The sequence below is a fragment of the Schistocerca serialis genome, chromosome 1, assembly GCF_023864345.2.
Source record: "Schistocerca serialis cubense isolate TAMUIC-IGC-003099 chromosome 1, iqSchSeri2.2, whole genome shotgun sequence".
In the NCBI taxonomy this organism is placed as follows: Eukaryota; Metazoa; Arthropoda; class Insecta; order Orthoptera; family Acrididae; genus Schistocerca; species Schistocerca serialis.
The window spans coordinates 1,278,814,437-1,278,841,137 of record NC_064638.1 but is presented as its reverse complement, the minus strand read 5'-3'; the positions used below and the strand labels follow the sequence as shown (position 1 = coordinate 1,278,841,137).

The 26,701-nt window shown below is 41.4% G+C and overlaps 1 protein-coding gene across 1 annotated transcript in view; it reads right to left on the bottom strand.

The window, feature by feature from the left end:
* The window catches only part of LOC126459917 (chondroitin sulfate N-acetylgalactosaminyltransferase 2-like), a 163,294-nt gene that overhangs the window by 73,852 nt on the left and 62,741 nt on the right, over positions 1-26,701 (bottom strand). Inside the window, exon 4 of the mRNA XM_050095890.1 lies at positions 14,981-15,127. Within this exon, the coding sequence (XP_049951847.1) occupies positions 14,981-15,127 (147 nt within the window). The remainder of the gene's footprint in view (positions 1-14,980; positions 15,128-26,701) is intronic.

Below are 26,701 nucleotides of genomic sequence, written 5' to 3'. Positions count from 1 at the left end.
GAGCACAAAGAGCAACGAAGGACGATTTTTGCGGAATTACTTGCGCTTTACAAGGCTGATCGTAAACTTTTTGTCGAACACTGTGACAGGCATGGGTTCATCACTTTGTACAAAACGGCAATCCACACCACCTTCCTTCCGAGAAAAAGTTCAAAACCATACCCACAGCCTGTAAAGTCACGTGACGGTCTTCTGGGACTCTGAAGGGGTTATTCTTTACCCTCAGGAAATCGAAGAAACGACTTCAGCGTCCCACGTTCCGACATCCATCTGTTTGGCCCAGTAAAGGATGCCCTCAATGAGTAGCAGTACGTGGGTGATAGGGAAGTTATTGATGCAGCAAGGGATTGGCTCCGACGTGGCCAATAGAATGGTACCATGCGGGCATACAGGCCTCCCCAGTAAGTTTGTGTAAGGCAGTAACATTGAACGGACATTATGGTGAAAAATATGGTTTCGTAGCCAAAAGAGTGGGGAATAACATCGTGCATTGAAATCTTGCATAGAACGAACCTGCTTTCAGAAAAAAAAGTGTGTTCTATTATTTACTGAGCGCCCCTCGTATAAATTAATGACAAGAGCTATGACGTTGGAAAACGCCACATGTTTGCTGAGCGAAGCACGTCTGGTCTACATAGCCGACTGCAGACACTTTAATCAAGAGGTTAGTGTAAACATCACATTTTCATGCTGCATCCGCAAATTAGCGGTCATTGTCAAGAGGACAATTACGGCTGCAAATATAACGAGGATTACGTTCATCGAGTACAGACCGCAGCACGGGACGTCGGCATCCCAGTTTCATCTCGCGGAAAAATGTTAGAAAAATTTTTGTGGTAAAATTGTCTTTTGTACTTAAATTGCTTTTGGTTTTCTCATCGTTCCTATTTCTTCACGTAGGCGAACTCGATTTTTTTAATCACTTCCCATAGTTATAAAAGCCTTAACACGGAATAATTTAATTTTTTATGTAGTTTTCCATACCAAATACTGATTTTTGCAAATACTTTATCTTTAGATATTGCCTTCATGTGTACTGTCAATGCAAAACTTTTAAGTCTTTATTTTTTTCCGTTTTTACTGCGTATAAATGTGAATTTGCTGTGTTTTTGAGTGTTCCTCCTGCATTCTGTATACTTTTTTAAATTAAAAGTTCAAATTTCTCCTTTTTTAATGGAGCTGTTAGCGAACTACACGCACTGTACAGCGTCCGCCGTTAGGTCAGATGGCTACAGCCAACCACTAAACAGTGAATGTGCTTGCATTAGTGAGGTATTTAGATCGTGGGAAAAATTTGAATCTGACAATGGTATTGCATTGTATTTGTTTATATATCAATATTCGTTATGCTATGGTACTGTCAGCCATTGCAAGGTCTTTCTTACTCGTTTGGTAAATATTAACAACAAATTCAGTCCGAATGAGAGTAATATTTAATTAATTCTCGAAACAACTGAATTTTCTTAGTTTTAGCTGCTCCAAAATTTACATACATGAGATCTTGGGTATATTTCATTAGAGAATTATCATGTTTCCTCAACATTTAATTAAAAGAGCATTGTCATTTTTAGTAGGGAGTTCCTGTCCCGTCGAAAGTCAGAGACGAAGATAATGTTCTTCAAAAAATTAACATGACTGCGAAATTCAAACTCGAAAAAGTAATCAAAACCATTAGTTTCTCAGGCAGTGCCCAACCCGGCTAGGCTACCCACATACGACTCGCCATCCTATCTCACAGCTTCGAAAACAGCTCATATTCCACTACGTACTGAATGATTCATTCCGGAAGCAACCCTCTAGACTGTGACTAAACCATTTCGCCGTCATACCCCCTATTTCAGAAGTACTATATCCGCAAATCGAATATGACACCTTGTGTGAAATTTGGAAATTGAGTAGAGGTACCACCAGGAGCGAGGCTGTGAGGACGGGATGTGAGCTGCACCTGGATGACGCCGTCAGTAAGGACATTGCTCCTGAAAGGCAATTTTCCGAGTTCAGCCTCGCTCCGGCACAGGGCCTTAATACACGATTGGCCATTAAAATTGCTACACCACGAAGATGACGTGCTACAGACGCGAAATTTAACTGACAGGAAGAAGATGCTGTGATATGCAAATGATTAGCTTTCCAGAGCATTCACGCAAGGTTGGCGCCGGTGGTGACACCTACAACGTGCTGACATGAGGAAAGTTTACAACCGATTTCGCATACACAACCATCAGTTGACCGGCGTTGCCTGGTGAAACGTTGTTGTGATGCCTCGTGTAAGGAGGAGAAATGCATACTATCACGTTTCCGACTTTGATAAAGGTCGGACTGTAGCCTATCGCGACTGCAGTTTATGGTATTGCGACACTGCTGCTCGCGTTGGCCGAGATACAATGACTGTTAGCAGAATATGGAATCGGTGGGTTCAGGAGGGTAATACGGAACGCCGTGCTGGATCCCAACGGCCTTGTATCACTAGCAGTCGAGATAACAGCCAGCTTATCCGCATGGCTGTAACGCATCGTGCAGCCACGTCTCGATCCCTGAGTCAACAGATGGGGACGTTTGCAAGACAACAATCATCTGCACGAACAGTTCGACGACGTTTGCAGCAGCATGGACTATCAGCTCCGAGACAATGGCTGCGGTTACCATTGACGCTACATCACAGACAGGAGCGCCTGCGATGGTGTACTCAACGACGAACCAGGGTGCACGAATAGCAAAACGTGATTTTTTCCGATGAATCCAGGTTCTCTTTACAGTATCATGGTGGTCGCATCCGTGTTTGGCGACATCGCGGTGAACGCACATTGGAAGCGTGTATTCGTCATCGCCATACTGTCGTATCACCCACCGTGATCGTATGGGCTGCCATTGGTTACACGTCTCGGTCACCTATTGTTCGCACTGACGGCACTTTGAGCAATGGACGTTACATTTCAGATGTGTTACGACCCGTGACTCTACCCTACATTCGATCCCTGCGAAACCCTACATTTCAGCAGGATAATACACGACCGCATGTTGCAGGTCCTGTACGGGCCTTTCTGGATACAGAAAATGTTCTACTGCTGCCCTGGCCAGCACATTCTCCAGATCTCTCATCAACTGAAAAGTCTGGTCAATGGTGGCCGAGCAACTGGCTCGTCACAATACGCCAATCACTACTCTTGATGAACTGTTAGCCGGCCGGTGTGGCCGTGCGCTTAAAGGCGCTTCAGTCTGGAACCGCATGACCGCTACGGTCGCAGGTTCGAATCCTGCCTCGGGCATGGATGTGTGTGATGTCCTTAGGTTAGTTAGGTTTAAGTAGTTCTAAGTTCTAGGGGACTGATGACCACAGATGTTAAGTCCCATAGTGCTCAGAGCCATTTGAACCATTTGATGAACTGTTGTATCGTGTTGAAGCTGAATGGGCAGCTGTACCTGTAGACGCCATCCAAGCTCTGTTTGACGCAATCCCCAGGCGTATCAAGGCCGTTATTACGGCCAGAGGTGGTTGTTGTGGGTACTGATTTCTCAGGATCCATGCACCCAAATTGCGTGAGAATGAAATCACATGTCAGTTCTAGTATAATATATTTGTCCAATGAATACCCGTTCATCATCCGCATTTCTTCTAGGTGTAGCAATTTTAATGGTCAGTAGTGTATATTTTCATACTGAAAGCTGGCTCAGTTGGCTGCATATACGATAATCAACTTTTATACCACAATTTTCATCCCACTATTGGTACGACTTCAAACTTCAGCAGAGGAAATATCTGTTAAAACAAATATGCCCTAATACTACCGATTCACAGTATCTGATCAAATATGTTCGGACACCTATTAGTGGATATTAAATAAAGTGTGTCAACCCTTCGCTTTATTATTGCTTCAACTCTTTTGAGGACACTTCAGTGAGGTGTCTGAATGCCTGTGGGGAATGGTAACCAATTCTTTGGTATCGTACAAAGATGGCGTTGCCAGACCAAAATTGACAACGTGAATCGATATCACAGACATTAGCGAGGGCTCGCTGCAATCTGCAACGACGTATGGGAGGCACTCCTGAAGACCACGCCTTGCCTATCAGCTCTGCAGCACCCTTACGTTGGAGTCAATACACAGACATCAAAAAAACCTTTTTTGGTGTGTGTAGTTTCGAAGATGCCAGAGCTCGCCCAGTTGGTGACCTCATCTGAAGGAGTCAGCATCATAGTAAAGGACCAATGTGATAGATAAAACTTGAGATAAACTTGTAGTGTTGCTAATGCTGAACATTGTACGTAAAGAGAACAGTTTGTTAATTAGTGCATCAGGTGATGCTTTGCTGGTCCATGACAGATGTAAATCATCCAGGACTCCTGTGGCAAAGACGTGACTCAAAGTTAACTGAATCTTTTATTCATTTGTGTAATAAAGTGAACCAACATCTCAGATGCTGTAGTGTGACGAGCCTTCCCCCCCCCCCCCCCCCCCTCCTCCACCCCAGAGCAATCAAAGAACCCACACTGTGGCGAGACGAAAGTAGTTTCGCCTGGTCACAACACATCCTTCCTCAAAAGCCAGAATCAGAGTGACGTTGAACCCTAGTGTCTGGAGCAGAGTCGACGTTGTAACCCATCCCAAAGACGTTCCAGTGGGTTCAGGTCGGGACCCTGTGCAGACCAGTCCATTTCAGAAATGTTACTGTCAACAAACCACTGCCTCACAAACGCTGCTTTGTGACAGGGTGCACTTCATTCTGAAACAAACAGTTACCGACTCCCAACTTTTACTCTACTGTACAAGGTACACAATACTGCGAAATGTATTCATGTCCTTTCTTTAACACAATAAGGGGACCACACGAAGAAAAACATACTGTAAACACCACCTCCTCCATACTTCACTGATGGAACTACACATGACGGCTGGAAACGGTCTCCAAGCATTTTCAACCCTAAACATTTCCATCGAATTGCCACAGGCTATAGCGTGATTCAGCACTCCAAAGCACTCCTTTCCAGTCATAGACTGTCCCGTTGCGTCGTTCTGTACATCACCTCAAGCATCGCATTCCACTGACTACAGAAATTTATGACTTACGATGCACCCGATTCAGTCTGTGCGCAAAGCCAGTGTGCTATCTCGGGTGCTGGTTGATCTTAGCAACTCACAAGTGAATTCTTCTGCTGATTTCATGCTATTTTTTTACAACCACCCTCTCACATGTTCGTCGGTCCCTGTCCATCAGTACATGAAGTCACCTTGCTCTTAGTTTGGGTATGACTGTTCCTTCATGTTTCCTTTGCACAGCCATATCACCAATAGTCAACGTGGGCAGTTATAGGAGGGTTGAAGTGCCCCTGACTGATTTGTTATTCATGACAGCCAGAAACGAGTCACTGAGTTCACCTAATTGACCAATTCTGCTGTCACTGCTTCTCTACTGACGACACAACACTCCACGCCTCCTTTTATACTGGTGGCTTCGTATCTCGCGACATCTAGTGGTCAATTTCGCATAACATAGGATTGTCCGGACACTTCTGTTCAGATATAGTGCCGTATTTTACGAACTACGAGGGTCGGAACTTAAATGGTGGCAACTATTTATTCACAACCGATACAAAAGAGGTACATGTTTTCGCCTGTTACCGTCCTTCAAAGCAGTCACCAGCGTTATGTAGAACCCGCTGCCAACGATGTGGAAGGCGTACTACACCGTTAGCAAAGCCTGTTCTTCAGGTTACCTTCCATTCGGAGCCTGTTCTGTTGATGGTGCGAAAGGAGAGGGCTAAAGTTATGGTGATTCTCGCGTACATCTGTGATGGTGTTATCCTAACGCATTACGTTCCTCCACGGCAGACCGTCAATGCACAGAATTAGTGTTCGTTTTTGGAGCAGCGCCTGCGACCAGCTTTGCGAAAGAAGCGACGACACTTTCTGCGCAACCCACCCATCATTCTGCACGACAATGCACGGGCGCATACAGCACAAGCTGTGGCTGCTCTGTTCGGTCGATGGGACTGGGAAGTACTGTACCATCCACCATACTCCCCGGACGTAAGTCCTTGTGACTTTGATTTGATTCGCTTCAGAACTGTTACAGAGATTCGACAGGCAGTAGACCGCTTCATTCGCACCATCAACAGAACAGGCTCTGCTAACGGTATACTACGCCTTCCACATCGCTGGCAACGGGCTTTACACGACGCTGTTGACTTCTTTGAAGGACAGTAACAAGTGCATACATGTAACTCTTCTGTATCGGTTGTAAACAAATAGTTGCCACTATTTAAGTTCCAACCCTCGTATAAGACGCCAGGGACTATAACACGCATCTTAATTTTTAAGCAGTTTTAAAAAAAAAACTATTTTACTATTTTTATTATTATATTGCAAATCTAGACTGAAAGACCTGATTCGAAACAAGGCACCGGGTGTAGACAACATTCCATTGGAACTACTGACGGCCTTGGGAGAGCCAGTCCTGACAAAACTCTACCATCTGGTGAGCAAGATGTATGAGACAGGTGAAATACCCTCAGACTTCAAGAAGAATATAATAATTCCCATGCCAAAGAAAGCAAGTGTTGACAGATGTGAAAATTACCGAACTATCAGTTTAAAAAGTCACAGCTGCAAAATACTAACGCGAATTCTTTACACACGAATGGAAAAACTACTAGAAGTCGACCTCGGCGAGGATCAGTTAGGATTCCGCAGAAATGTTGGAACACGTGAGGCAATACTAACCCTACTACTTATCCTGGAAAATAGATTAAGGAAAGGTAAACCTACATTTCTAGCATTTGTAGACTTAGAGAAAGCGTTTGACAATGTTGACTGGAATAATCTCTTTCAAATTCTGAAGGTGGCAGGGGTAAAACACAGGGAGCGAAAGGCTATTTACAATTTGTACAGAAACCAGATGGCAGTTATAAGAGTCGAAGGGCATGAAAGGGAAGCAGTGGTTGGGAGGGGAGTGAGACAGGGTTGTAGCCTCTCCCCGATGTTATTCAATCTGTATATTGAGCAAGCAGTAAACAAAACAAATGAAAATTTCAGAGTAGGTATTAAAGTCCATGGAGAAGAAATAAAAACGTTGAGGTTCGCTGATGACATTGTAATTCTGTCAGAGACAGCAAAGGACTTGGAAGAGCATTTGAATGGAATGGATAGTGTCTTGAAAGGAGGGTATAAGATGAACATCAACAAAAGCAAAACGAGGATAATGGAATGTAGTCGAATTAAGTCGGGTGATGTTGGGGGAATTAGATTAGGAAATGAGACACTTAAACTAGGGAAAGAGTTTTGCTATTTGGGGAGCAAAATAACTAATGATGGTCGAAGTAGAGAGGATATAAAATGTAGACTGGCAATGGCAAGGAAAGCGTTTCTGAAGAAGAGAAATTTGTTAACATCGAGTATAGATTTAAACGTCAGGAAGTCGTTTCTGAAAGTATTTGTATGGAGTGTAGCCATGTATGGAAGTGAAACATGGACGATAAATAGTTTAACATGTTCTGAGGCATCAAGGGATCACAAATTTAGCGTTGGAGGGCAGCGTGGAGGGTAAAAATCGTAGAGGGAGACCAAGAGATGAGTACACTAAGCAGATTCAGAAGGATGTAGGTTGCAGTAGGTACTGGGAGATGAAGAAGCTTGCACAGGATAGAGTAGCGTGGAGAGCTGCATCAAAGCAGTCTCAGGACTGAAGACAACAACAACAACAGACTAAATAAATCTTAGTTCATAAAACCAAAGTGACCTTTAAAATCCCTGAAAAATATCATCTGAACTTCCTTTTTCTTCTTCTTCTTCTTTCTCTTCGTCTTCTTCGCTGTCCTCCTCTTATATAAGACGGTCTTCACTGCCATCGAGAGCGTTATTTATGCCGCATTTCTTGAAAGGTTTAACAAAAATGTCTTCTCTCACTCTAGACCACGACTGGTTTACGCACTTTACAGCTGTTTGATTGTAGGTCGCTCTAAAGCTCCCTTTGGCCTGGATTCATGTTGGGTTTCATCCATTATCCTTTTGTTCCGTTCCTCTCTCACATGCACTTTGCATGGTTTATCTATTTGAGACGTCAGGAGGTTGCAAATGTGAAGTAAGTCCTCCCGGAATAACAGCGAGCTCTGTATTCCCCTGTCTCAATTTCTCTTTCACAGAAATCTTCAAATGACTACTAAGCTGATCTAGCGCAAGAAGAGAGCTGTTGTTCAATAAAGTACCTTTCCTTCTCAACCACACACTGTTCATTGTTAATTTCATACCAGCCTCGTCCATCCAATCCTTGTTATGTACGTGAAAAATAACACGTGGTGATATTTCAGAATGTTTTGCATTGTTTTGCTCTTGAAAATGATCATTCGACTAAGTTATTACCGTCATCACAACATAAAAGGACAATAGTATAGTGACTTTTTTCACGTCCACTTGTTTTTATAGTTACAGTTTTGGCACCTTTTATGGCAAGAGTTCTGTTACTCGATACATCAAATGTCAGAGGAGTTTCGCCCATATTCGCCATTTGGTGTAGTTCCACACTTGTTTCCTTTCGATGTTGAATAATAAAGCGATGGAAACATGTTTTCTCTTCATGCTCTTGTGCCAATTCTGATATTTTCGTTTTGGTTCGCATGCTAAGACCGTGATGCCTCATAAACCTGTAGCAGCAACCGACATCAAACTTAGTCTGTTAAGTTCCACTGCAGTGCTCGTTTATGAGCGTGTATTTGAATCGTTTTTGTATTAATTTCATTGCCATTTTGGCGTGTCCTTGAATCCATTTCAATATGTCATCTTATAGTTTTCGCCGTTTTCCATTCAGTCTCCTATTTGCGCATTTAGTCTTCCTCATTTTTTCAGCTTTTCTTTACTAGCTCCCAAATCTCAAATGAGTTTTTTGTTGGTCGAGGGCCGAAATGCCGCCCAGCTGCTCTGTTTCCATATCCTTCTGCATATGCTATTACTTTCAATTTATAGCCCGCATCATATGAATACCTTTTATTTTTTTTCCATTACGAACTATCTAGTAACAAATCACTTTAAATTCAACCTCGTTGGTACCGTAGACTGCAATGACGTATCATAAATAAACAGTGTTCTGGGGTTGTGCTGGAGGGGTGGGAGGGAGACAATGGTAGCAGGCTTGTGAATCCCCGCAACTCATGTTCGTCCCATCTATGCACTGCTTCTGCCAGTTTAATCCAGTGTTGCCGGATAGAGATAAGTTTCCGTGCAGCATCGAATATATAGCCATTTTTAAGACTGGCGGGAAGGACTTAGAAGAGCAGTTGAACGGAGTGGACAGTGCCTTGAGAGGAGGCTGTAAGATGAACATCAACAAAAGCAAAACGAGGATAATGGAATGTAGTCGCATTAAGTCGGGTGATGCTGAGGGTATTAGATTAGGAAATGAGACACTTAAAGTAGTAAAGGAGTTTTGCTATTTGGGGAGCAAAATAACTGATGATGGTCGAAGTAGAGAGGATATAAAATGTAGACTGGCAAGCGTTTCTGAAGAAGAGAAATTTGTTAACATCGAGTATAGGTTTAAGTGTCAGGAAGTCGTTTCTGAAAGTATTTGTATGCAGTGTAGCCATGTATGGAAGTGAAACGTGGACGATAAATAGTTTAGACAAGAAGAGAATAGAAGCTTTAGAAATGTGGTACTACAGAAGAATGCTGAAGATTAGATGGATAGATCACATAACTAATGAGGAGGTACTGAATAGAATTGGGGAGAAGAGGAGTTTGTGGCACGACTTGACTAGAAGAAGGGACCGGTTGGTAGGACATGTTCTGAGGCATCAAGGGATCACAAATTTAGCATTGGAGGGCAGTGTGGAGGGTAAAAATCGTAGAGGGAGACCAAGAGATGAATACACTAAGCAGATTCAGAAGGATGTAGGTTGCAGTAGGTACTGGGAGATGAAGAAGCTTGCACAGGATAGAGTAGCATGGAGAGCTGCATCAAACCAGTCTCAGGACTGAAGACCACAACAACAACAACGGGAATTTTAAATGAAACACATGTCATTTCTATATTAATTTCGAGTATAAGACGCACCTGAATTTAGGAGTCAATTTTTCGAAGAAAAAGTGTGTCTTATAGTATACGACACCTCAAGCAGGAATCGCTTGGGGCCCAGGAGACGTATGCTACTTTTGTTTTTCTCTGATGAGGTTGTTCACGGATGAGATATCTGCTCCGTCACTGGAAACGGTCTTTGTGTGTAAACAAGCAATTGTCTCATGATTGCGTATCATAAAAAACCTATTTCGGATGCATTACATCGGCTGCACTGTGAGCTGTAGAGTTAGTAACGAAAAACTTCAGTATTTTTGTGCATGTTCCGACAGGCCTAAAGTCTACCTCTTACGTAGTAGGAGTGAGTAAATGGCGAGTTTTCTGCCGATACGATCTTATTATAGCTACATACGTGTCGTAACCCACTTCACGGCAACCATGTGGGGCTATGTTGTGGAACTACTACACATTATGCAGGCGCAGTATCCTCCTTAATCGCCGCTATAACTTCTGTTAATTATAGTCAAGATTAAAGCCGCAGTTTGCCTGTATTATGGCCGTGGAATTTGGTCCCGGACTTGAGGCTTAACGTGTACAACAGCCAGTTGACAATTCAGTCCTTTTTCTGGTGCACAAGGACGTCGTTACTTCCCTTGTTCTTTCTTTATAGCATATTATACTCTCTCGGTGTGTTTTGCTCAGTTCCTTTTGTAATTGGTTCAAACGGCTCTGAGCACTATGGGACTTAACATCTATGGTCATCAGTCCCCTAGAACTTAGAACTACTTAAACCTAACTAACCTAAGGACATCACACAATACCCAGTCATCACGAGGCAGAGAAAATCCCTAACCCCGCCGGGAATCGAACCCGGGAACCCGGCCGTGGGAAGCGAGACCACGAGATGCGGACTTGTAATTGGTGAACATAATGAGTTTACGAGGGTTGTATCCTCAGTTACCCTTGGTCATCCATTATGTGCTTTCACCTATTGGCTACGATCAACATCTGATTGGATACCTAATTTTTTTGGCTTCTTTATATCATTAAAAATTTTCTAAAAACTATGCTTACAGATTTCGCACACCCTCTGTAGACTCTCCCGTAATCTTCATCCTATCTTTGCCATAGTCACAATCTCTTCTCATCTCTTTGTAACAGACTAAAACGTACACATTGCACACACAGGTACATGGAAACGTTTTCTTGTAGGTACATTCGTCGATGTATGATTCCACGAAGTACAGACGAGACAAAGCACAGAATGTGCATTGCACACAGGTCCGATAATAAAGGTTTTCAGTTGCAGGCAGTTATTCCATTAGTAAACTGATATTAAAGTTAAAGTCAAGACTTTCCAATTAATAAACTCGGTGCTGTCGAATAAGACATATTTCTAGTAAAATTACAATCTAAGTTACATAAATATTTAAATGATTTTCCTGTAAGACGGATTAACTCGAATAAAAATCAGGACAGTCACCTAAAATCATTACCGTATATAGGCTACAAAGACTTGCATAAGCAAGGGGGACGATGCGACTTCAAAAAGAACTTACACATTGCTATTGACAGGTCAAGTAACTTGCATTACGCTTCATAGTGACAAAGATGCGTGATAGTAATTTTCAATACAGTAGCTAGGTTTGTGCAAACAACGATAGCAACGTTCTACCGTTTGTTCAATTCCTCGACGATAGAAATACAGTTCTCGCTACGGGGCCATTCGAGAACCACTGTATGAATTCCTCATCGTAGTAAAACATGGAATTGGTGCGAATCAGTTCCTCGACTGTCGGGATATTGTTGTCTATTTTCGATGTCGGTGTCCTTCCTTTCCGATTAGCATTACCCACGTCTGGTGAATTTGGTCACGTTGTTTCATCACGGTTGGACTCGACATTTAGTCCATACGCCACCAGAATTCCGCAGTAAATATCCGTTCGATTTAGACGCTTTGCTCAGAATAATCATACTGCCTCGTGTACTTCAACATTGGGGTACGTTTGTAACAACAACGACTCTGTACTATTGTACATATAAGTAATTCTTTTCATCTGATTTTACGATAAACTTGTGTAATTGATGTTCTGATTTCATTTCTTTTTGTTTCATGCCATTATGTTAAGAAAACTGTAAATAAGTTTCAATGTGAATATTAATGTTTATGTCAAATGTCAAGTAATATTGTAATAGAATTGAAATGTAACAAATGTTAAAACTGTTGTAAGATGTTTAAAATTGTAATTGTGCGTCTGGTTCATACGTAGGAAATGTGTTAGCATATGTAGAATTCAAAACCTCGGGTGAATACCCGGTCTGTCAGGGAGCGGTAAAAGGTGGATGGCAGGCGAGAACGGGAAAATGTGCACGGGCGCGGCACGGCACAACGGGCACAGTAGTAGTTAAGAGTTTGGCACTGGTTTGAGCAACACCTTCTGGAGCGAGGAGGCTCTCCTGGAAGACACAGCTTCACTGAGCCTCGGGTTTGCCGTTCCAATGCCCACACAGCATGGCAAAATTCCATAGGCACTAAATGGAAAAGTATTGCTACGCTAAGAAGAATTAAAGTGCCGATACGTCAAGAGCCATAGCTGTGGTTATATGTGTGCTCTGTGCCTCGCCATCTTGCCGCCGGCCAACCGCCGCATCGATACTAGCAGGTTGAAACTTTTAGTACTGTATTCGTATGGATCAGAGAGTGAACTGTGTTTGTTTGGTGCAGTAATAACTTAAATTTTACCAGAACTTTTCCATCATTTAATTATCCTCACAACTAACCTAGACAGGGACCTTTCCAAACGTCGTACAATCCGAATGTCCCGAAATGAAAATTAAAAATTGTGTTAACAATAATTATTTGCAGAACTAGCTATATTAGACTGGTGTTTAAAGAAATGTTTTGTTAATGAACCAGTAAATGAATAGCGAAGGCCTAACGAAGTCGAAAGATAACTTTAGTATTGATATAGTAATGAAGTTTATCATTTCGAGACAGATTTAAAGGCATTTAAATGAGCAGTAAATAAGATGAAAAGAGTAGTAACTTATATACTGGAAATCTTGAATGAATAATAAATTCAGTAATCAATTTTTTTTAAATACGTCGATCATAACAGTTTCAGGGTCCACCCTTCATTCATTTGAATTCTGAAGTGTTCTAAATTGCTTTGACCAGAAAAAGTTAAATTCAGTATAAAAGTCAAAATTTATCAGTTTTATCTTTACCAAAATTGACATTTTGTGTGTGGCATGAAAGTACAATTTCTAGGGTAACCTATGCCCGATTTTAATCAGATTAATAGACAGTATAAAGTTTTGTAGTAAACATTATAGTGTAGTGTTATGAATTTATGATTTTCCATATCAGTACTGAACGTGAAACTATGAGTTCAATAGATTTTCTGGTTCTAAAATTCTGCTATATTATGCAGTGTTACAAGTTGTTGTTTTGCATGAATATATACCAACTTGTACAGGGAAGAAACTCAGTTAATGACTAATTAGGCTGGCGACCGTATTATTATCACATTGGTAGAACCTTCTGGTTTGCTTTTGACCCATCCTGACGTGTGATTGCATTTCGAACTTTCTTGACGGATCATTGTTATTACAGAGTGGATATAAGTCTGATTTGCCACCCTTCAGGTACACGCGGTCGGTATCTACGCGAAAATCCTTTGTCATAAGGTGAATCCCACTCACACGCCATGTTGTTGTTGTGGTCTTCAGTCCTGAGACTGGTTTCATGCAGCTCTCCATGCTACTCTATCCTGTGCAAGCTTCTTCATCTCCCAGTATCCACTGCAACCAACATCCTTCTGAATCTGCCTGGTGTATTCGTCTCTTGGTCTCCCTCTACGATTTTTACCCTCCACGCTGCCCTCCAATACTGAATTGGTGATCCCTTGATGCGTCAGAACATGTCCTACCAACCGATCTCTTCTTCTAGTCAAGTTGTGCCACAAACTTCTCTTCTCCCCAATCCTATTCAAAACCTCCTCAATAGTTATGTGATTTACCCATGTAATCTTCAGCATTCTTCTGTAGCACCACATTTCTAAAGCTTCTATGCTCTTCTTGTCTAAACTATTTATCGTCCATGTTTCACTCCATACAAATACTTTCAGAAATGACTTCCTGACACTTAAATCTATTCTCGATGTTAACAAATTTCTCTTCTTCGGAAACGCTTTCCTTGCCATTGCCAGTCTACATTTTATATCCTCTCTACTTCGACCATCATCAGTTATTTTGCTCCCCAAAGAGCAAAACTGCTTTACTACTTTAAGTGTCTCATTTCCTAATCTAATATCCTCAGCATCACCCGACTTAATTCGACTACATTCCATTATCCTCGTTTTGCTTTTGTTGATGTTCATCTTATACCCTCCTTTCAAGACACTATCCATTCCATTCAACTGCTCTTCCAAGTCCTTTGCTGTCTCTGACGGAATTACAATGTCATCGGCGAACCTCAAAGTTTTTATTTCTTCTCCATGGATTTTAATACCGGCTCTGAATTTTTCTTTTGTTTCCTTCACTGCTTGCTCAATATACAGATTGAATAACATCAGGGAGAAGCTACAACCCTGTCTCACTCCCTTCCCAACCACTGCTTCCCTTTCATGCGCCTCAACTCTTATAACTGCCATTTGGTTTCTATTCAAATTGTAAATAGCCTTTCGCTCCCTATATTTTACCCCTGCCACCATAGCACAGGCTTTAACGAGTACTGTGTCAGGGATTGCATGTTTACAGAGCCGCGCCATTTCACTCGCACACTGCGATGCCCAGCAGGTGTCTGTGGGAAAACCAGAATGTGTGCTCTCTTTTGATAACGAGATTCTCTTTTTTGCGAAGTGGTCTTAGAGTGAGGCGACATACGTAACTTACTTTTTGGAGTCCCCTCGCAACAGAAGCCGCACAGTCAATATTAGACCGGTCTGCAGGTGTTATGTAGGAGAGTTCTGCTCACCTGTGAGCGCATGCAGGCGCCTCTCGAGGTCCCGCACCTGCGCCGTCAGCCGCCGCACCTCTCCTTCCGCCTCCGCCCGCCCCCCTCTGTCTGCAGGGGGCGCCAGCTGCGACTGCTGCTGCTGCCGCTGAGGGGGCGACCAAGCACCTGCACAACAGAGCACGCCAGAAGGTAAAAGTCGCCTGCCGACTTCATCTTCATCAGAACTGAACATCTTCTCTTAATGTGGATCAACTTTTTTATTCCTATGCAAGAAGTCTTAAGGGGACCACACCGTGGTTGGGGGCGAAAAAAATCGATTTTCGTTTTCAATCATATATCGATAGATTAAGGTTTTATTTAAGTACTCTGAAAAGGATTTTGTTGAATTTTTTTTTTCGAGCATTTAAAGGGCATTTCCCTACCACATGTGTTTATGTGCCATGCCCACTTTTCTGTCACCCACTTTTCTGCGTATATTTTAGATTTTTATATCGCCTGCGTTGCACGGTAGGGATTTTTTTTACCTCCCGAGTGTGTTGGCTGTCCTTGGAATGCAACGGTCGGTACTCTTTTGTTTCTGCAGTTTGTAAACAACACGCTTTGAAACATGTGGTTAGTTTTGTTCAAGTGTGATTGTGAGTAGTCGTTATACTTAAGTTTGCAGTGCTTATTTACGTGTGTTTTGTTGTGCTTATTGAAGAAGACGAAACGTAAAGGCATTTTCAAGAAACGACAATTTAGAGGAAACAAGTTTAGAAAGCCTTCTGTACAAGAGGTTATGTCACCTGGCAACGATGTTTCTAATTGTAATTAAGGCATACAACAATGTGGTGAACTCTAAGCCACATGGAGATGCAATTATTAGCAAAATAGAATGTGTAGGCCATGTTCAAAAACGTTTGGGAACAAAGCTGAGAAAACTAACTGTTGATATGAGAGGAAAAAAAATTAGAAATTGGAAAATGGTTGACCTGAGAGAGTCGGTTAACTAAAACTGAAACAGAAAACTTGCAAGTCTACTAAGGGCAGCAATTAGGATAAATAAAGAAAATCTGGAGGCAATGAAGAGAGATGTTTGGGCCAAGTCCTCTACTGATGGTAAGCCATGTCATGGATTGTGTCCATAAGGAGAAAATTCGTGGTGCAAATACAATAGGGTTCAGGCAACTGGAGAATCTTATTGTCACCAGCATTCTCCTCCTGCTGCTATTATTACAGCAATTAAACCTATTTTCAGAGATTTGGCTCATCCTGACCTTCTAAGGAAATGTCTGCATGGGCAGACACAGAACCCAAATAAATGTTTCAACAGCAATATTTGGAACCACCTTCCTAAAACTGTATTTGTAGGCTTGCTAGAGTCCAAAAAAGGCCATCATGTGCAGCAGGACAGTTTTAATTAACTGTAAGTAAAAAATTTCAAGAGTTTTTTCTGTAAAGTCAATTTACCACAAACTAAAATTTTCAGTACATACGCCCCATTATATCATAAACCATCATAGATCAATGAATGAAATTTTCAGAGACTCGGCATAACATAAAAATCCACCTCTGGTACTACATTCATTAATATTCCCCCATTAAGAAGTCCACAAAAAAATATTTTGTGCACAACAAATTTAATATTTTTGTTAATAAATTTAAAAAATATTTCTTCAAACTATAAAATGGATAAAGCAGATTTTAGTACTGTTGACTCTATTAGCATCATGTAACATATAGTACAAATATTAAGGTCCTGCATCAAATAGTTTTTTCAGAAAAGGATCAAATACTTGCCTAAATTAACATGGGTTAAATAGGCAGAGTGTGGTCCCCTTACTGCCAATACTGAGAATATGATTTAGTGTTTTAGGGAGAACTTTTCAGCCACTCATCAACACATCATGTCATTAATGATTATAAGTAATTTTTCTCCTGTATTTTGTGAATACTTCGTCAATATTCATATTGAGTCTTGATTCTGTGCTGAATATCGACAGTTTCTGTATGTGTAAAACAATTTAGCAAATAAATCTACGTACCTATAAAGCAGTATGTATTTATGTATGTCCAGGAACTCCTAAATCCCTGGGTCGCTGTCAACCGAATCTTCAAACTACAAGAGTATCAGCGCTCTGGGGCTTATAACCTTATAGCGCCAATAGCAGCAGAGATAAGAACAAGACCGCGTTTTTTTCCAACCTCTGCCATATAGGCTTCTCTGCACAACAAATGTAGTATGTGAGAATAGTACTGGTCTGCGTTATCGGTCTGCTTTGGAGGCAGCCTATACGTCAGGCGTAAGAACGGGTTCCCAGCCCCTGAGACGTAAGCAGCGCTGCGCCAAAGGCGAGTTTAGTTGACGTAGTATTGGCTTGCTTCATCGATCTTTTTTGCTGCGGCTACACCTGCAGATGGGCATGAGTGGGGCAGGTTCACAGAGGGAGGAGGAGAGATGGACAGAGGGAGGGAGAGGAGGAGATGGCAAGACAGAAAGAATGGGGAGGAGGAGATTGACAGAAATTGGAGGATGAAGTGGACAGAGAAGCAGGGGGGGGGGAGGAAACAGTAGACGCAGAGAGGGGGAGGAGAAGATGTGTACAATATTTGTGTTGAAAGTATATGCAGGTTAAGTTGTGGGGGAAAGGCAAGTATTATAATAAAGAAACATGTTTCGAAGTACAGACTTCATCTTCAGGCTACAATGGCGATATAAGACATTGAACATAAGTACATATAAATATTGACGTTGTTATTTACAGTAATCACATGTGCTGTGACCATTATCTGGAGAAAAAGAAAAATAGCATAATATGATCGTCTGTCGGTCTGGTGTCCCCATAATAAAAATTTTCTAACAATCACTCATTTTGTTCATATCTTTTGGCATGTTAAATTACATTCATTGCTATGTGTCCTTGGATCCTGTTAATACACTTAATAAATTTGCAAAGGACACATGCAACATGTCAACTCTACCATACAGCAGAAACAAGATGACAGTCAAAACAAAACTTGTTTTGATTTAACTAACGATGAGTGTCGATCCTGTTGTTGTCTGTCACTTGTAATGTCCCCTGAATACCTTGGTGACGTATCTCAGATGTTGCTCAACGGTATATATATAATAAGGGAGACTATCAATTCCATGTTAAAAATGTGTTCAGAATTTTCCTATGCAGACCACATGAATTCTCTCTCAGTGCTGCACACGATTAGACACAAATAACACAACCAAAGCAATTGCATGTGACAATGTCTATCATGAACATCAAATACACGTCCTTTCACGACACATAACAGAAAACAAAAGGAAACAGACATGGCCACCAACGACAACAACAAGAGCTCATTTAATACAGAATAGCCAAACGGTTTAATAATATGGATGTCAGAATCACTATAGCCATCACAGACAACTTAAGAAAGAAATTGTTGTATAACATTTCAGTCAGCAACTGAGCAATGCAGGAAATCATAAATTGACATGCATTCACTGCAATAAATGTTACGTTGCCCATATGTGAACTGCAGGATAGTCCCGCTTACGTAGTAGAGAACCGAAGAGTTTGGGATGTGGTGCTGCGGAAGGACATTGTAAATTACATGGACTGTTCGACGGCCAGACTAACCTCTTGCCTACATGCCGGTGCTTATATACAGGCAAAGGAGTCGTACTGGGATACATACACTCTGCAGCATCTTCCTCAAACGGAAACTATTTGAACGCCCCTTCCATAATCAATGAGGAGGTTCTCCGCAATATCTGCCAAGCAAGTAACGTATGAAAAACACTGACAAGATGAAGGGACAGGATGATAGGACATATATTATATCTGTGGAAACTTCCATGGTACTAGAGGGAGCTGTAGACGGTAAAAACTGTAGGGGAAGACAGAGACTGAAATACAGCAAACAAGTAGTTGAGGACATAGTGTTGAGTGTTACTTAAGTAAATAAATTAGTGAAATCAAAGTGAACTAGAAATTAGAATATAAATGGAAAACTTGGTTTAGTTTAGAGAGTTACATAGTCGCATTCAGTGGGCAGAACAGCAGAACGGAAGACACAATGACCGTGAAGTCAGCGAGTTCCACATAAGCGGGCGCTGTCGATTCAGCCGTCAGGGCATCGCCCGACCGGCTCACGTGTTTCTCAGTTGTCGCATGTGGGCAAAGGCCCTCGCCTGCATTCCAAGAGCCAATGACCGACGTTAAGAAGATTCTTCGAGAAGCTTTTCAACGTGACGGAAGAGGCAATGACCGGCTCTCGTGTTTCTCAGTCGTCACATGCGATCAGAGGCCCCCACCTACATTCCAAGAGCCAACGACCGAGGTCAAGAAGATTCTTCGAGAAGCTTTTCAACGTGACAGAAGAGGCAATGGCCGTGAAGTCGTTCACCTCCAGTGAACTGAAGTGAATAAATACGCGAGACGCGGTGGGCCCGACAGATGAAGACAGATGAAGACAGATGAAGACAGAGGAAGACAGATGAAGACGGGGACGAAGACGGGAATGGAGACGAAGACGAGAGACGAAGGAAGAAAGAAGAGTAGCAGTAGTTTGCAGTCAGTTTCGGTGCTGAAGACCGTCATGCAAGAAGAGACTACATCATGCACAGACGCACCAAGTCCGCCGCTGTAATGGAATAGCAAGCAGCAGCCGCGGCGCCAGAAGACAGAAGTTAAAAGGTATTTGAAGTCTGGTTTTTACATACCCGGGTGACTCGTGAGGACGGGAAGGAGACGGCCTCACCTCAGCAATCACCTGTGAGCTGGGATAAAGACCTGACAACCGAAGACTGGCAAGCGGGAGTCCGTGGTTCGAGTTCGGGACACTGGCCTTGCCCCGCCGCGCCGCTCCGCTGGTCGACTCACAACACACGCGGCCGCTTAGAGAAGAGAAACACTGGGACGCCACACCCAAGGTATCATCCGATGCACGACGTCGCTCGCAATAATTAAACGGGCCACCTCGCGCTGCGCGTCTCCTGTCAGCTGGGCGAGACGGCGACACGAGATACACACCGCTACGCGTAATCAGACGCCGCCGACGCCGCCGCCGCCGCTGTCGCAGCAGAAGGCTACGCAAACGACACGGCTGCCGCTCTCCGAACCAGAACGTCCCAGTAAGATACAGTTGTACAAATCTTCAATAAAAGTTATCTTATGTAAAAATGATGTTTCATTCGACCTCATACCCGAGCCAAGGGAGAACCCACCCTGCCCACATGTTGTAAGAGATAAAAGTTAATTTATTTAATATTTTCACCCTGACAGAATGCTTTAGAATGCTCATCCTGACAATTGACAGCATCAAAAGAGAAAACCCAGTTACATTGAGTGACAGAACTGTCACATTTAGTAACACAACTGTTACATTTGTGTCAGAAGCCGTTATAGTTGTTACATTTGGTGTCAGAGAAAAAACCCTTGGCTCAATATGAGGTGTGAATGACAGTCACTAAAGGTCCACAGTTAGTATTGTTTAATGTGTGAAAGGATAGGGGTTTGCATATCAGTCGTAATATTTTCTTTATTTAGGATTTTGTTCTCTCTCATAATTTTAAGAGTTTGTCGGATATATTTAAACATCCTTTTCATTCAGTGTGGTAAGATTGTGTAACTAACAGTTTGTAAAATGATGACACGAAATCGTACAAAGTCAGAGTCAGCACCACAAGCGGTTTCTACTGAGGAAGCTATTCAGATCTTAGTTAATCAAATAGCACAGCTTAAAAATGATAATAATGCATTATTTAAACAGTTGAGTGAGGTTAGGCAAACCAGTTCAATCCCTCCCACCCTAGATTCCTCAGCAGCAGCCTTAGTAACTCCTTTTTCAGGTAAACATGGCGAGGACATAACAGCCTTTTTTATGATTTAGTAGCAGCTGCAAAGTTAGGATCATGGTCAGATGAACAGCTCTTACAAATGACGAAGTTAAGATTGACAGGAGAGGCTAAAGCACACGTCTTATACCATGAAGAATTACGGAATGCTCCAACATTTGTGGAATTGAAGAAAGGATTACTTAAACGTTTTCAAAAACAGAACAGCTGTAGATTTTATAGGGAACAATTAAACACTATCACTCAGAGGCAAAACGAGTCGTTAGAAAGCTTTGTAGATAGGATTAGAAAAGTTAATATTAACACCTATCAGTTGACAACTAGTGATGAAACAAATAAAGTTATTTTACAAGAGGCAGAAAATAGAGCTCTGGATACATTTTTACGTGGGTTGCCTCCTGAAACGTCCCGTCGTGTCAGGGCAGAGTTTCCTAAAAATTTAGCAGAAGCTGTATCTGTGGCGACGGCTTTCGAAGAAATAGACATTGCCACCAGATGCAAGGAGAAGCGAAATATATTTTCAGCAGGAGTACGATGTTTTAGGTGCGATCTACACGGACATATAGCAAAAAACTGCAGACAACCTCAATGCACTAATTGTCAAAGAATAGGTCACACATTCAAGGAATGGAGGTCTAAGAAAGTTTTTGGAAATAGAAATCAGTTAAACTCCAACGGGAATGTCGGAGCCCAATAAAATTTCCCAATAAAATTTCACGCCATTAAGGCGAATGTGATGGTGGAATGCTGGTTGTCTGCTACCATACAGGATAAAGAGGCAAGGATACTGGTGGATACAGGCGCAAACGTATCAATAGTAAGTAATGAATGTATTTGAGAAAAGAAATATGACCCTCCAAGGTATAGATTGAGTGGAGTAGGAAGAGGTAGAGTGAAGTCATTAGGATGTACATCATTGATTTTCTATATTCACGGTGTACAATTTCAAGAAGATGTAGAAGTGGTAACAAAGGTAACTGACGGGTACGACGCGATCCTAGGGTTGGATTTCCTGAATAAACATCACGCTAAAATCGACCTCAGACAGCAAACTGTAGAACTTAGCGGAATAGTGTTTCAGCTAGGTGACACCGCTGCAAAGGGCCCGCTGCCGCAAGATTTCCCTAACGGGAAGGCGAAATCAACTATACTGCGTGCAACGTACTTGAAGTTTGATTCGCGGGATCAGATACCATCTGTCTCAGGAAAACTTCTCTGGATGACCGTTGACCACGAAGTACCTACAGATACAGTGTGTCTAATAGAGCCTTTAGAGGAAAATGAGGAATTAGATGTATCACATTGTTTTGTACGTAGGAGTGTTGTACGGGTTCAAGACGTTGAGGGAGAAAGAAAAGTACCGGTACATATTGACAATTTCGGAGTGGAGGACAAAGAGTTGCACAAGGGAATATTAGTGGCTACAGTCAGTACTTTTGAAGAAGAAGATTTCATTTGGTCAGATATTAATGATGGTCAGAAACCAGACGCCTATAAAACCGCATTGCGCCAGAAGATTGAGCATTTGAAAGAAAAGGATAGAGACACGATAGAAGCAGTTTTAGTTGAGTTCCAAGATTTATTTAATGCAGAAGGTCCATTGCCAGCAACAGACATCACACAGCATAGGATCCCAACAGGAAATAGCCCCCCAGTTTATAGGAAGCCTTATAGAGTTGCGCATCACTTAAAGCCAGTACTGGATGAATTTATAGAACAGCATCTAAAAAATGGAATTATAGAATATTCTGATTCGCCTTATAATTCAAATATCGTAATTATTCTAAAGAAGTCTCCCGACGGTACGAAACGATATAGATTTTGTTGTGACTACAGTCACCTTAACAAACGAATGTGCATTTCGTGGAACTGTTTCAGCGTCACGATCGGCCTCATCTTAATATAGCCGTCAGGCGTAATAACATGAGACTTGGGGGTGCGCTGGTGACAGAAGGCATGAGTCACATTTCAGTGGTGTCGGTGGAGTCTATCAGTAGGACGGGTTTCACTAGACATGGCCTGCACCTCAACAGGTATGGGAAGGGGAGGTTGGCAAAACTTATAGGTGACAGCATAGGTGGGGGTGGTGGGATCACTCATGGGAAAATTCCGGTAGTTGTGGGTGTTAGAGCTGTACCTTTTTTAGATTGAAGTCAGCTGATAGGTATTCCTGCTTAAGGGAAGTCTCTCTAACAAAGAAACCACTTTCTACAAAGCTTGGGTATCCGATTAATGAGGGAATTAGTATATTTCATCAAAATATACAAGGTATTCGAGATAAAGTTAGTGAACTGCTTATAGATGTTGACTCTGAAATTATTGGTATATCTGAACACTTCTTAAATAAGGAGATAATTCAGAGGCTTCCTTTACCAGGATACAGGTTGGCTGGCAGCTTTTCTAGGAGCTCTTTGCGGTGTGGGGGAGTAGCCATGTATGTGAAAAACGGTATCCCATTTGAGTCAATTGATGTTTCAAAGTACTGCACTGAAAAGGTGTTTGAATGTTGTGCAGGTGTGGTTAAATTTAGTGGAGCTAAACTTCTTACTGTTGTTATTTATAGATCCCCAGACTCCGATTTCACAACATTTTTGCTAAAGCTAGAGGAGGTTCTTGGTTCACTTTATAGGAAATACAAAAAGTTAGTTATATGTGGTGACTTCAATATTAATTGTATAAGTGATTGTGCAAGGAAAAGGATGCTGGTAGACCTCCTTAATTCATATAATCTTATGCAAACCGTATTCTTTCCAACGAGAGTGCAAGGGAACAGTAGAACAACAATAGACAATATTTTTGTTCATTCGTCATTATTAGAAGGGCATTCTGTTAGCAAAAAGGTGAATGGCCTTTCAGATCATGATGCACAAATTTTAAGTCTAAAAGATTTTTGTGCTTCAACACATGTTAAATATAGTTACCAACTTTTTAGGAAATCTGATCCAGTTGCTGTACAGACTTTTGTAAACCTTATCAAGGAACAAGATTGGCAAGATGTTTATAGTGCTGATACAGTAGACGATAAATATAATGCTTTCCTCAAGACTTTTCTCGTGCTCTTTGAAAGTTGCTTTCCGTTAGAACGTTTAAAACAGGGTACTAGCACAAACAGGCAGCCTGGGTGGCTGACTAAAGGGATAAGAATATCTTGTAGAACAAAGTGGCAATTATATCAAAACGTTAGAAACAGTCAAAATCTAAATGCAGCAGCCCATTACAAACAGTATTGTAAGGTGCTTAAAAAAGTTATTAGGAAGGCAAAAAGTATGTGGTATGCAGATAGAATAGCTAAGTCTCAGGATAAAATTAAAACCATATGGTCACTCGTAAAGGAAGTGGCTGGTCTGCAGAGACAGGTCGAGGATATAGAATCAGTGCGTAGTGGGGATGTCCGTGTTGCTGATAAGTCGCATATATGTACAGTACTTAATAATCACTTTCTGAATATAGCAGGTGAACTAAATAGAAACCTAGTCCCAACAGGGAATCATATAGCGCTCTTAGAAAAAAGTGTTCCGAGACTGTTACCTGAAATGCTCCTCCATGATACTGACAAGAGGGAGATTGAGTTAATAATTAAATCACTAAAGACCAAGAACTCTCATGGATATGACGGGGTATCTAGCAGAATACTGAAGTATTGTTCCACGTATATTAGCTCAGTACTTAGCCATATCTGTAACTTTTCCTTTAGCAGTGGTCGGTTTCCTGACCGATTAAAGTACTCGGTAGTGAAGCCACTTTATAAAAAGGGAGACAGGGATAATGTTGACAATTATAGACCTATTTCTATGCCATCGGTGTTTGCTAAGGTTATTGAGAGGCTTGTATATACAAGGTTACTGCAGCATTTAAATTCACATAATTTGCTGTCAAATGTACAGTTTGGTTTTAGAAATGGCTTAACAACTGAAAATGCTATATTCTCTTTTCTCTGTGAGGTTTTGGACGGATTAAATAAAAGGTTGAGAACGTTAGGTGTTTTCTTTGATTTAACGAAGGCTTTTGACTGTGTTGACCACAAAATATTACTGCAGAAGTTGGACCATTATGGAGTAAGGGGAGTAGCTTACAATTGGTTCGCCTCCTACTTTAAGAACAGAAAGCAGAAGGTAATCCTCCGCAATATTGAGAGTGGTAATGATGTTCAGTCCCAATGGGGCACTGTTAAATGGGGCGTTCCCCAAGGGTCGGTGCTGGGGCCACTGCTGTTCCTTATTTATGTAAATGATATGCCTTCTAGTATTACAGGTGATTCAAAAATATTTCTGTTTGCTGATGACACCACCTTGGTAGTGAAGGATCTTGTGTGTAATATTGAAACATTATCAAATAATGTAGTTCATGAAGTAAGTTCATGGCTTGTGGAAAATAATTTGATGCTAAATCACAGTAAGACTCAGTTTTTACAGTTTCTAACCCACAATTCAACAAGAACTGACATTTTAATCAGACAGAATGGGCATGTTATAAGCGAGACGGAACAGTTCAAGTTCCTAGGCGTACGGATAGATAGTAAGCTGTTGTGGAAAGCCCATGTTCAGGATCTTGTTCAGAAACTAAATGCCGCTTTATTTACCATTAGAACAGTATCTGAAATAAGTGACATTTCAACACGAAAAGTAGTATACTTCGCATATTTTCATACGCTTATGTCATATGGTATTATTTTTTGGGGTAATTCTTCTGATTCAAAAAGGGTATTTTTGGCTCAAAAACGGGCTGTTCGAGCTATGTATGGTGTAAGTTCGAAAACCTCTTGTCGACCCCTATTCAATAGTCTGGGAATTTTGACATTGCCCTCACAGTATGTATTTTCTTTAATGTCGTTTGTTGTTAGCAATATTAGCTTATTCCCAAGAGTTAGCAGCTTTCACTCAGTTAATACTAGGCAGAAATCAAATCTGCATGTGGAATGCACTTCCTTGACTCTTGTGCAGAAAGGAGTGCAGTATTCTGCTGCATCCATTTTCAATAAGCTACCACAAGAACTCAAAAATCTTAGCAGTAGCCCAAACACTTTTAAGTCTAAACTGAAGAGTTTCCTCATGGCTCACTCCTTCTATTCTGTCGAGGAGCTCCTGGAAGAGATAAAAAATTAAGCAAATTCCAGTGTTACATTCTTGATTTTCTTTATTTAAACTAACGACTTGTTTCATTTTATCTGTTTCTACAATCGTGTTATAATTTCATGTATTGACTCGTTCCATGACCATGGAGACTTCTCCTAAATGTGGTCCCACGGAACAATAAATAAATAAATAAATAAATAAAAAATCTCAGATGTTTATCCTCTTCCAAACATTACAGATATCATTGACAGTTTGGGTAACAGTAAATACTTTTCAACAATCGATCTACGTAGTGGATACCATCAATTGGAAGTTGCTCCTGAAGATAGGCATAAAACAGCATTTTCTACCCCTGGAGGCCACTGGCAATTTAAAAGAATGCCTTTCGGTTTGAAAAATGCACCAGCAACTTTTCAAAGACTACTCGATGGAGTATTGCGAGGACTCAAAACTCAGCAATGTTGTGTATATCTAGACGATATTATTGTATTCTCCAGAGACATTAATGAACATGCTGTGCGTCTGCGTAATGTTTTTCAGAGACTTAGAAAAGCTAAATTAACATTAAATATGGAAAAATGTAGTTTTGCATTGACAGAGGTTACATACCTAGGGCATGTCATTAGTGAAAAAGGAATTAAAACAGATCCTCGATTAATTTCGGCAGTTAAGGACTTCCCAACACCACAACGCGTTAAGGAGGTACAAAGTTTCATTGGTCTCGCATCGTATTACCGAAAATATGTTCAAAATTTTGCTGAAATTGCCCGCCCCTTAACCCAATTATTGAAAAAGGGTGCAAAATTTCATTGGTCTGAAGATTGTGAATCAGCA